The sequence below is a fragment of the Morone saxatilis genome, unplaced genomic scaffold, assembly GCF_004916995.1.
Source record: "Morone saxatilis isolate NCDOM2014 unplaced genomic scaffold, NCSU_SB_2.0 Contig1, whole genome shotgun sequence".
In the NCBI taxonomy this organism is placed as follows: domain Eukaryota; kingdom Metazoa; phylum Chordata; class Actinopteri; family Moronidae; genus Morone; species Morone saxatilis.
Window position 1 is genome coordinate 14,321,669 of NW_023339651.1, and position 12,670 is coordinate 14,334,338.

At 40.9% G+C, this 12,670-nt stretch overlaps 1 protein-coding gene across 1 annotated transcript in view; it reads left to right on the top strand.

Annotated features, from left to right (window-relative positions):
• Positions 1 to 909: 909 nt before the first annotated feature.
• The window catches only part of snx29 (sorting nexin 29), a gene marked incomplete in the record, with an annotated part of 122,016 nt that continues 110,255 nt past the window's right edge, over positions 910 to 12,670 (top strand). Inside the window, 11 exon segments of the mRNA XM_035663881.1 lie at positions 910 to 1,324; positions 2,879 to 2,943; positions 3,947 to 3,999; positions 4,620 to 4,744; positions 6,890 to 7,070; positions 7,360 to 7,430; positions 8,372 to 8,632; positions 9,501 to 9,903; positions 10,714 to 10,826; positions 11,177 to 11,273; positions 11,473 to 11,555. Coding sequence (XP_035519774.1) covers positions 1,318 to 1,324; positions 2,879 to 2,943; positions 3,947 to 3,999; positions 4,620 to 4,744; positions 6,890 to 7,070; positions 7,360 to 7,430; positions 8,372 to 8,632; positions 9,501 to 9,903; positions 10,714 to 10,826; positions 11,177 to 11,273; positions 11,473 to 11,555 — 1,459 coding nt within the window.

Genomic DNA, 12,670 nt, shown 5'->3' on the forward strand with positions numbered 1-12,670 from the left:
ACGACATCACCGGCCCTCTTGATCAGTTCATTTAGTAAGCTGTCTTTAAGTTTAGTGGTACGGCAGCGGAAGCCAAATTGATCGACATCAGCCCCGTATTTGGTAATCTGAGGGATTTCCATCTGATAAGGTTTAGTTATTTCATAACTGTTCTCTGTCGATTGGCAGATTAACAATGAAGAGTGTGAAAACTATGAGCTGCATTACACCAGTACTCTGTACTCTTCCATCTTGTCCCTGTTTCTTTGCAGTGGACACAAACTGTCCTTCAGGACAGCAGTAAACTATTAGGGTAAAATAACTCCAGTGAGGGAGCAGTGAACAAGAAGAGAACAGCGAACACTTTTTACTCCTAAGTGTAAATCTGCTAAATATTGTTAAGATGCTGCTGAAATGAAAGAGGTCTTTAGCTTTGGCCTGAGTCCTGAGTCAAGTCCCCAGTCCTAAAATATCTGTTTCGAGTACTAAAAAGTCATTATACACCATTACCAATTTTAATACTATTTTAAATAACAGAGAAACAGTTAGTACCGTACATTTGCTTTAAAATACTTTCAAATAAAAGTAATACAATTTATGAATTGGGTTTGAGTCGTAGAACAGGTAAAATATTGGTGGGCCTGTACACAAAAAAACTTTTATTTGAAGTCTAGGATAATTCAGAAAAAATAAGAAATATATTTGTATGTTTCTCTATATAAGTGAATGCAACACTCGTCTGTACTAAGATGTGTTAATGCTGCACACATTCCAGGAATTACACAAACATTTAAGACTTAAATAGGTTTTTCTCCACCTGAAGATGAAAATGATACTTTTGTAGTTCCGCAACACTTCTACCAAACACTACAACTCCCAGTAGCGCTGTCGTGTCATATGACAGCGGCGTGTTGTGTCATGTGACCTTGACACTGCTCAGGCAGTAGTCCGTTTCCCGGTTTCGCAGTGCCACAGGCTCCAAACTGAAAACACTTCACTCCTCCGCTACAGCACACTTTATCCGGCGGCTTGCTGGCTCTGAAATTACACTCCGGCGTGTGTTTGGTGCAGTTTATCTGCTTACTCGGCTTTGTACAGGTCTTACATGTCAGTCTGTGGTGGACTCGCAGCCCCAGCGGCTCCCCGGCAGGCCTCGCTGTTCACCGTGTAAACACCAGTCCTCACGCCGCGGTTGGGTGGGTCCAGCTCGGCCACAGAGGCAGCATGGGCCCGGCGCACAGCTAGCCACTGCTCTCAGAAGCCACAGAAAGGGATGAACCGTATCCGTGTTGGACTGTTCAGCTTGGATGTCAGTGCTAACGGGGTTTGGCTGTCAGAATGAACGGTGAGTTGTGTTGTTTCATTGTCTGCTGTTTCTCACTCAGGCATAAAGAAGCATAAAATGTCTAATCATGCATGCCAGAGGGGATTCAGTCATCTGTAAGTAGCCTCTGTGCTCAGACAGTTAGTTAGGGATTTCTGCTGACTTGTGACCTGCACTGCTCCCACTTCCACACTGTTCATATCCAGCAAATGGCCTCTCTGGACTTTCACACCTTGGTGAATTAAAGGATAGATGCCCAATGCACTTTTAAGGATAACGTGTATGAATGCTCTTTATATGAATCTGCCCAATGCATGACTAACCACACACTGTTCAGTTGGCTGTGAACTACCTGGAAAACAGCTGGCAGTTTGTTCTGAAGTAGCAGTGGTTCGCATGAGAAGTTTATGAGGGTGTGATTGGCATTGAGGTTTTAGTAGTGGAGTTTATGACAAGCTGCTGCTCTGAATCTGGTGCAAACTTGTGGGTGGAGGACAGGGACGGCTCCGGCTTTCATCCCTCTGCAGCTGTTCGTTTGGAGAGCACTCGGCCCCCAGAGATGGTCCAGTGGATTGGCAGCTTTTACAGGATGGTGGTAGAAGTGGGAAAAACTCTTGGTTCATGTTTATAATAACAGAACGAGAGATATGCTGCAACAGTTAACATTAAAATACCCGATTGTGTCGTTGTCATTACCAAGATTTGCACCATGAATCTAAATTAGGGCTCCCGCTAAGGATTTTCATTGTCAGTTAATCTTCTGATTACTTTTGGATTTAGCAGTTATTTACTTTGTTGAGTCAATACAATCTCAGATAATTCTGAAAAATCACAACAGCGCTGTTTCCTCAGAGCCGAAAGTGATTCCTTTAGATGTCTTGTTTTATCTAACCCATAGAGTCATAATTAAAGATATTCAATTTACAACAATACAAAACAGAAAGGCAACAAATCTTCCCATTTTGCTTAAAAAAAGAGACTCAAACGTAGTTGTAATTGTTGCGGATTCATTTTCTATCTAACTGTGTGATTTACTCTTATAGAAGGGTACTATACAAAATATTATCACAAAAATAGAAAGGAATATTGCAGGAATATTACATACTATAGAAACTACATTTATTTATATATTGGCTGATTTAACAGGAACAGTAAACATCAATAAACAATGTTATAAAAAGCACCATACATGCTCTGTAAATAGAATTAGCGTCTGTAGTCTGTAGGCTCCGTACAGATGTCACATAGTCACCCTAAAAAAAAAAACGAGATTCAGTTAAATCAGTTACTGAAATAGTTTTGAGCAAGAACACAATAAGTGGATGTTAAAGGTGGCCTGTGGAGTGGAGGGTGTTTCATGGTGTAGTAATAACCAAAACATACAAACAGTTTTTACGCCGACTGCGATGGCCCATGACTTCCTTCAGCAGCTCATTTCCCTCCTGTCCTCTCGGGCACGGCGTGGTTAACACAGGAACGAGGCTTCTGAAACCCGAGTCCGTATAGTACAGTTATTTTCTTAATCTGTCATCAAACTGAATTTGGGTAATTTCCTCTGTGTGTTCTCCTCTGCAGGCACTCAGCAGAGTGATACCAAGAGGCAGCACCTCCTGGAGAGGCTGCTGGATGCTGTCAAACAGGTGAGACACCTGACCTCTGTACGTTCATTTCTAAAGGGAAGATTGGCATTTATATAAAGAAATGTGCATTTGTTTGATGAGTGACCTGGATCTGAATGTCTGACGTAAATATATTGACATTGTTTTCAAATGAAAGACGTAAAATAGTTCCAGATTCTAACGCAGTGTGTTAGTGTGTAGTGTTCGTATTAATGCCTTTCACTAGAACAAGAATATTATTAAGCATTGGCCAAAGTTTGTGGTGTCTGAATATCTTTTAGTTCCTTTATCTTCTGCATAACAAAACACACCAGAGGAAGTAAAACTGAGCACTATTTATACATTTTTGGATATGTTGGATGTATATTAGGTCAAGCTATGGCAAATTAAAGAGTTTTTAAGGAGAATTTGAGTGTTATTTTATATTCTGTCAGATTTGTTAGTGGTTCTGCGACGGAGCGAGGAAATGTAACATTGGCAGATGTGGTTAGATGTGATGTGCTTTCCCATACAAAGAGGGAAAAAGAAAGTGGGAACTGCATGTACAGTATCAGGGCTAGTCTAGACTGGTTTCAAGGAACAATATTCTTATAGAAGCTTCCCATGATGCGCGTCTCTGCTGAACACTAATGCACATTATTTGGCAAGTAACCATTATGGAGCATTTATTCAGATGCTAATGCTCAGGCTTTGAGTTGTGTAAACACGTTCCCTGCTTTTATATTGTGACTGTGACATCAATACCCCCAGTTCTGTTTTTAATCCATTATTTCCAGTTCACTTTATCTGGTCATAATCAGCACTCCAAACTTTCCAGCTACTGGCCCAGTTATAGGCTGCTGGGTGTCTCATAATATTAAAATATACCATATAAGAGCACCATCAGCACTGTTCATCAGTCCGTTCTGTGGCTGCTGCAGTGATTTTAGGCCCTTGAAATCTTAGAAATGTGCTCATTGTGTGCTGCAGAAGGGTTTGAAGTATTTCACAGGCGGCTATTATCATTCCCTTCATATCTTTCCAGTGCCAAATCCGTTTTGGAGGAAGAAAGGAGATTGCCACAGACTCAGACAGCAGGTAAGCGAAGCTGCCTGTAAGACATTCTTCAGTTATATGTGTGTGTTTGTTTTGCACCCAAGAGGTTGTTTGGTTTGCACATGTAGTTCAGTCTCACCTTCAGCCTGTTCTGTACAGCGATCTTTCAATAGGCCCAGCTTAAGGGTTGATTTCTTCCCGACAAAAAATATCTTAAAATGAAATAAATAACATTGTTTTTTTGCAATATTTTCTGTTATATCCAAGCAATGCGAAAGTTCAGTTTTATGACGATGATGATGTTCAGAAAAGGAAAAAATGTACGAAGCATTATTTACCAACCTTGTTTCATCAGAGCTTAATCCTCTCAGAGAGAAATATTTGATAAAAATTTCATATCCTGTGCTGCTGAAATCTCATCTTGAGGTTGTAGCTGCAGTTTTTGAACATTAATTACCAGTTTTGCTTTGTTGATAGAGGATCTCTTCATGTTTCAAAGCAATAAAAACCGACATCCTCCTTATTTCTCTAATATCGTACATAACGGTACTTGTAGCTGATTTTGAAGTGCACCCATAATTTCAAGTGGCAAGTCAACATTCAAGGGGTGTATGTACTCCTAAATCCCCTTTCTGTCCTAACAGCAGTCTTTGTCTCTGCAGGGTGATCTGTCTGTGCGCCCAGTTTGAAGCGGTGCTGCAGCATGGCCTGAGGAAGAACCGAGGCCTGGCTCTCACCGCCGCTGCTCTCAAGCAGGCTGCGGGCTTTAGCAGCAAGACAGAAGCAGGTACAATACTTGACTGTTAAACTCAGGTCTAAAGTTAAAAGTCAGGATAACAACTTGACTTTAGCCTCCAGCCTTTACCTCGGGAAGAGGAGACCTGCGATTGCTAACCTTACAGGATAGCTCGGCTTGTTATTTCGGAAGTCATTGGGGGTGGTTGAAAGTGGGTAGCTCTGAGCTGCAAGACAACCACATGCACATACTCACACACAGCCTGGCTGTGAGACCGGGTGGTAAGACAACAAATAGGGCTTACAGTTCGAAATGACCTAAAGGTCTCTGCTTCCCTGTTTCACTCTCTCTGCTGTGCTCACCTGTCTGTCTTTAAGCCTCTGTCTCTTTGTCTCAGTCGGTGGTGGGCAGCTGTGGCTTTACACCTCTAAACAGTACTGCTGAGATGGACTGTTATTATAAATGCGACTTGTGCACTTGAGTATTTTTCAAATCCACAGAAGTTTATTTTAAATTCCAGTCAAGATCCCAAACAGCATATGGCATGCTGAACTACAGGGAAATTAAATAAGGGGTTGGTGCAAAAATGCGAAGATATCTGGGATGTTTCCAGCTGATGTAATGGTGCAACCATAAAAAACATCTTAAATAGGTTTAAATATTGACTAATATGTAGCTGTAATGAAGTGTTGGAAAATGCAAATAGACAATCTACAGTATGTGGTACGGTTGTGCAGTAACTGCTTATCCATTACTTTTAGCTAAGTATTTAAACTGTTAAACCATTAGCATTAGCTTTTTAAATAATTTGCCCATTAGCTACAGGTAAGTATTACGAGTGCTAAGCTATGTCTTAACTGTTTATTCTTTACTGTCAGACAACAATTTTAACTGTTTATCTATTACTTTTTGCTGCTTCTTTCAGCTTTTTGTTAACCAATTATACATTCATGTTAATTAATTAATTAAAATAAATGTTTAACTATCTTTTGCAGCCATTCATCCACTTTATTTTTTAGCTAACTTGCTTCTCTGCTTGTTTTCGGACTATTTTTCATACATTCATAGGCTACGTTTACTCTGCAAGTGTACAATTTTGATTAAAAATCAGGCCTGTGTCTGATTTAGGACCACATATAAAAATCCCGAATCAGATTTAACACGTTCAGATTCCATGTGATTTGTGATGTGAGAGAAGAGAAAAGAAAAAGAAAAATCTGATTTGGGCCACTTTTGCCTGCAGTGTGAACAAAGCCTTAGCCAGAACTGCTGCAAATGTGTGTTCAGGTCTTATATTTGACTCAATTTGTGGACATATTTTTTAAACTCCAATTGTAATTTAGATTTTATCAAATTATTTGCACTACTCCAGATTTGCAAAAGTACCCCTGATTGGGAATTATTGCTCTATGGTATCTCTATAAGGAAATGAAAAGTATGACAATCCTCAAGATTCAGTTTTATTTGCAGCCATCGGAGCTTCTAAAGACCATTCCGCTGGTTGAGAGACATTAGTTTCACATTAGACTAAATTGTTTCTACTGTGTCATATTTAAGACCCATGTGGCTATTAATTCCAGTTGGAGGAGAAATGCATGACTTCTGTAATGGCTACCACGTCATAACCATTAGCATATCTGATGTTTTCCTGTATTTCACAGTCAATTAGAAGAAAGGATTGTGACTGAACTCATGGATTTGGAGCTCCCTAATGAAGCCAAGCCCTCTGACAAAGCCAGAAATAGCAGCCATCATTTTTAACACATTGTTCTGAGGTTATATGCTAATCATATGCAAAAGAGTAGCATAACACTCATTCCTATTAATTACCACAGAAGTTTTTTTTTAATCTTTTTTGCCTGTGTTAATAATAAAAGTGTGCAGGTGACAGGTAGGAAGTCAGGATGGATCTGTGTGAAGGAGGTGTGGATATTCATTAATAAGAGAGTGAAGAAGTGTTTTTATCACTGCTTCACTGACCTTTGGAACTTATTGTGTAACTCAAGAAGATGTTTTTCACAAAAGTGATTCTCTTCTTTTCCTCTTTTTCCCTCTTCGTCCCACCTCTCCTTTACCTCATCACAATTTTTCCCTCCCTTCCTCTCCTTTGTCTTGTCACTTTTTACTCCCTTGTCTGTCTCCCTTGTCTGTTCTCCCTCTCTCCTCCTCTTCCTCTCTCTTTTCATTCCCCCCCAGAGTTGACTTTCTGGTTCTATGTGAAGGAGCATCTGAACCGCCATGAGCTCCAGCGGTTCTACTCCCTACGTCAAATCTCCTCAGAGCTTGGGCGGGGTCGTGCCTGGCTGCGCTGCGCCCTCAATGAGCACTCACTGGAGCGCTACCTGCACACACTGCTGGCTGACCGCCCACGCCTGGGGTTAGTCAAGTGTGTGTTTGTGTGGTTTATGTTTGATTTATTTTTTGATGAAATCGCCATGACTTGTTTCACTGTAGTTCAGTGAAGTCAATAATGATGATATTTGAATTTTCATATGACAGAATGTTTTTATATTTTTGCCATTTTGTATGATCTTGCATGCTCTTTTCACAAGTTATACTGACACACTGAATCTCTTCACCTGTACAGTTATACTCTGTACAGCTGGTATCTCAGCTCTCTGTTGTCTTGATTAGAGATGTTACTTCACCTCCTCTCTGTTCTTTAGAACTTACTATGAAGACTGGGCTTTTATTCTTGACGAAGAGAGAGCAAGTATGCTCCCCACCATGGCTGCAGGTGAGTTAGGTCATTGCAGGGTAAACATACTGCACACCAGATATATAGAAGTAGTAGAGATGTGGATTTGTCAACTGTTTAGGCATGCTAGTGCTTAATTGTGGCATGGTAAACATTACTGTAGTCTGAAATGCCACTCCAAGGGAGTGTACTGGGTTAATGTTGCATGTTATGCTAACATAGGAAGCCAAAATGATAATGTTAGTGTTCTGACATGCATGCAGTTAGTATTTTTCCAATGTTCAGCATGTTATGCAATAAAATACAGCTGAAGCTGACAATAGGTATACATGTTAACATGCTACTGTACATGTGATGTAACTTTAGAATAAACATAACAGGGTATCATGGTCACATTAGATAACGTGAACATTTGGTATGTTAATATGCTAAGCAGGAAGTCTGATAAAATACAGCTGAGCCTGACAGCCTGAAATGTCCAACAAGGCCGAGCAGTATTTTTGCCGCACTAGTGGTAATGACTTAAGAACCATCCATCTATCCAAAAATTGTATCTTCTGTCTTGTAAAGAGCATTACAGCCTCATTTTTAGTCTCATTGAAATTTAAACATGCTTCACACAAACGGAGCTGCTGTAAAAGCAGTTATTTAACTGACTTTGCACTTTACTTGTTTAGCGTGTCTGGATTTGGTGGGAATTAGTGTTAATGACAGTGCTCTTACTGTTGAAGTATTGATGAGTGCAACTCAGATGAGCACAAACTCTAAAATATTAAGAATATATACTACTGATCTCATGCCAGAGCTTTCCCTCTCTTTTCAAACACAGGCAGATATCCTGAGTTCATCCTGGGTTGCTCACTGTGTACCCAGAATAGCTGACAGAGCAGTTTGCAGAAGTTCAGAAGCTCCATCTGATTTAACGAGACTCATTTGTAATAAATTACGTTTTGCCTCTCTCTTTCTGCTGCGTTCTTCAGGTCTGAACTCCATCCTGTTTGCCATCAACATCGATAACAGTGACCTGAATGGCGGGGTGACCCGAGGAGGAGGCCCCTCTGTGTCCGACCTCCTCAAGGAGTCCACACAGGGCATCGGCAGTCTGTGGAAAGAGTCGACTCAGGGGGTCAGCAGCCTGTTGCGAGAGATCAGCACCGCCACGGCTGTGGTGCCCGGCTTCACTCCCAAAGTGGACGGAGCCTCAGACCCGCTACCTGTCCTGCCACGCAGCACCTCTGCTGGTAGGAGAGTGTGGAGTAGTATGACGGATGGGGGTGTACAAAATAATTCACAATTCAATACAATAGCCATGAGAAATACAAAAATGGTTGTTTGTGTTTGTTGAGACTGTTGTTTTTTGTGAGCAATGTCCTTTTTTTTTTCATATTTTCTTATGCATATTTAGTGGCTTAACTTTTATATTCATTCAAAGATTACATAATTTTGCAGTTCTTGCAGTTAATATACAAGCAGCGAAAGTCAAACATTTCTTCAAAACAAACTTTGCATACATGGTATTTACTTTTGGACTATATCACTGTTATTTTGTCCACCCCTTGACAAACACAATCACATATGGCTCAGTTTGAGCATGCATAATGAATGCACTGGTAGAACAAATATAGTGGATGCAACACAAGGCATCTGCAGCGGAGATGAAATCCCTCATGAAATGAATAAACTTCCAGGATGTCAGCCTTGTTTGACCTCATTTAGCTCTCTGCCCCGATTCATCCCAGCAGGGAAAACTCACACCATTTTCTCTCCATATGTTCTGCTCAGAGGGATGAACAAGCTTTTACATTTTAACTGGAATGAATATAAATGACATTCTAAGCTGGTGTGCCAGCTCCTCGAGGTTAGAAGAGCCATTCGCATTATTCACAGGTAGAAGAGTTGAACCACAGATTGTCTATTATAAATGCACTTTTAAAGGCCTAATTGAAATAAACTTAAGATGCTGATGTCATCAGTACCAAACTTTCCTGTGTGAACATTTGGAGGAGAATAGTCTAGACAGGTGAAAAGTACTGAATTCATTAAAGTTTCACTTTATTTAAGCTTGAGATTGAGGTTTTTGTTCACTTCTTTTTCATCTCTTCCACAAAGACTCAGGGCTGAGGAAAGAGCGCCGGAGGAAAAAGAAAATCACCAACATAATTTCCTTTGATGATGATCTGGATGGAGGGGCGGAGGACGAGGAGGAGGGAGAAGAGGACTCCCAGAAGATGGGCACCATGAGGAAGAGCCACACTGCCCCTGCTCAGAACAGCGTGGAGGAAGGCATAGATCCTTTGGAGCCGGTCTTCCCTGAGTCGCCGGCCCAGAACGGCCTGGCTGAGCCGGGCATAATTAGCTGGGTGGGGTCCCCCCATCCCTCTCGTACTCCACCTGCCACTACACCTCCTCTGCCTGACAGTAAGAATATAGACAATGAGGAGGAGGAGGAAGAGGAGGAGATGTACAAACCCAGGGCACAAACCCAGGAGGAGGAGAGGATCAGCTCTGATCAGTAAGTCAGATCACTTCAGTTGAATGTCGAGTTATAAAACGTAACTAATAGAAAAATATTTCACATTTTAAAAATTATTCTGACAGAAATGAATGTGGGCTTGGGGCACAGTGCCCTTGTAGGTTGTTCGTGCATAAAACATTACAGTTATAATTAAAAATTGCTCATATTTGTGTTTCACTCACTTTGTTTGGTTGAGTTGCTGCAGCCTTTAGAGGGAGAAAATCAATCAACCAACATTATAGAAAAATAAGTGGAAGATGAACCATTAATGTAGGGTTCATTTTCCAATATAAAGTGCAAGGTGCATTATTTCATAGTTCAATAAAATCTTGCTTGACGTACACTTTTAGGGGATATCATTATCTCTAGTGTCCATTGTGAATAAACTTCCATAAATCTGCTTAGAAATCATAGAAATACAGACTCTTTATAACTTAATATCATCACGTTTTAAAGTTTTCTTCAGTATCAAAGTAATCCAATGGTAGTCATCTGTACTTACGTACATGGGTACATTGCAAAATAACTGACAATTGCTCATTTTGCATACTGTAATGGTGCTGATTTCACAAAATGTGAACAAATACAGTCACTGAATCCATAGTAACATTACACTTCTTGTTGTTACTTCCCAAAAAGCATTAGTGGAGGCACAGTTGTCTTAAATTCTCGGTAACAGACTGTAAAATGTGTTGAGGTTTTAAACCCAAATGTCCACAACTGACCTGTTGGGACACAACAGGGCTAAAAAGTTGCTTATTGCTCTGGGAAAAAACCACAACTAAGATGAAAATTGTCTTGTTTCAGAGTGGTGGTAGGCAGCCTGCCCAGTGTGTCCACATGGAGCCCTCTAAAGGGGATGACCGACCACAGCAGCTCAGACATCCTCATTCCTCTGAACCCTACAGACCCTCAGCCAGGTACTGTAGTCCCTAAAGCCACTGGAACAAAAAAACACAGACTTTGTTACAATCCAGCAGCAACAAGGAAGATAGAAGCATATAAAAACACTTCCTGGTGCACTGTGTGCCAGATCAGTGTAATATTTCTTGACTGCCTTCAGCCGACACTGCTGCACTGATTCCCAGTTTACATTTTCTACTCGCACTGTAAATATTGTACCTTACATATGTTTTTGCATACAGACTGTGTTTACTGCTGACAACAGCTGCTTATGGCTTGAGCGCAGGGATCAGTTGTCTATCAGATGAAATTTCGGTACTTTCTCTGTTAGTCTGTACCTTTTACTTTCGCTTCCACTTTGCCTCAGTGAACTCTGTGGAAGATACAGCTGCATTTCCTGCTCAGTCTGAGTTGACAGGACCGGTGGGAAACTGTGAGAGCGACACATCGCTGCTGACGTTCAAGTAAGCTTTCCTTTCATGTGGGAATGATGTGTTGTTTTGTGAATTATTTACAATTTAGTTTTAGTCACAGGACTAAACAGGCAAGACTAGTCAGTGTGTTTCTGTGCTGCAGCCTTAGCTTTCCTTTTCAGATATGAATTGTGGAAAAAAGCTCAAAGAGATTTAAAGTACCTGATGCCTCTCTATTCACGTGTTTCAGCATGGAGTCCAGTCCACCAGCACAGTCTGCTCCGCTCTCCAGTGTGCTGCCAACATCTGGTCTGCCAGAGTCCATGACAGTGGGTGAGTGTTTCTCCTGGTACTACCTGTCTGCGTCTTTACTCTTCCTCACTGTCTCCTGCCCTTGTAGCTCGGTTTGTGCTCAAACCGGTTCTGTGTTATGAATCATCGTGGATTAACTGAGCTAGCATCTGGGCAGCTGAACAGTGTCTTTGCAAAGGACTTGAGTTGACTGATAGCAATTAGATGAAACAAGGTTTGAACATGCTCACCAACAAGGTGCAAACAAAGACATGGCAGGAATAAATACTAGGATCTAAAGAATGAGTTACCATTGCTAACGTCTTTGGAGATTGGATTGTCCTCTGATAAAACCTCAAGAGGAACTGGACAGTCAACAGTCATGTGCTCCAAAATCTATTTACTAGAAACAACATAACATTTTCTGAGCTAGTGAAATTAGCTCATTGGTTCCTGGGGGGGATTAGGTTCATGTCATGTAGTGTGTCCGAAGCTTAAGAAATCCAAGTTAAAGGTGCTAGACACAGAAACAGCACGAGTTGGTGAAATCTATTAATTTCTTTGTAGTGTTGAGGATACATGATTGTACAATGATTTAAATTACAAATCACAGCAAAATCCCAGAGTATATTACCAAGAAGTTTTGAGACGGTAATGAATCCCGTAGAAGTCTAGGCATGTCTTTGTCTGGAAATTTCTGCAAAGCTGTTAAATCAAATCAAACTCGCTCATTTGTATTTTCAAACCTAGTTGTTTTTCTTTGCAGTTAAAGTGATCTAATTCCAATGAGTGAAGTCCTGTGCCAAGAGATTGCCCAGGTCTTATCCACCAGGTGGCACTGTTGCTCCAGTGAATGCACATGCTGCTGTATATATACACACATTTGTCTGCTCACCTCAAAGGATTTTGTTTGTGAGAAAAAATGGATGTGACATGAAGTCAGATTGTGTGTATGCCTGCCATTTACATCAGCTATGTGATTTCAGATGTGGATACAAATTCCACATTCCAAGAGCACTTGATGAGCACTTTAATGTGTGTGATACCCACTCACAAGTTGGTGTTCTCCTCTGTGCCCTGGAGCTAATCAGACTTAGACACTCACTCTGATGCTATTTGATTCCGTGGATTCTTTTGAGAGAGTGTGTGTGTGTGTG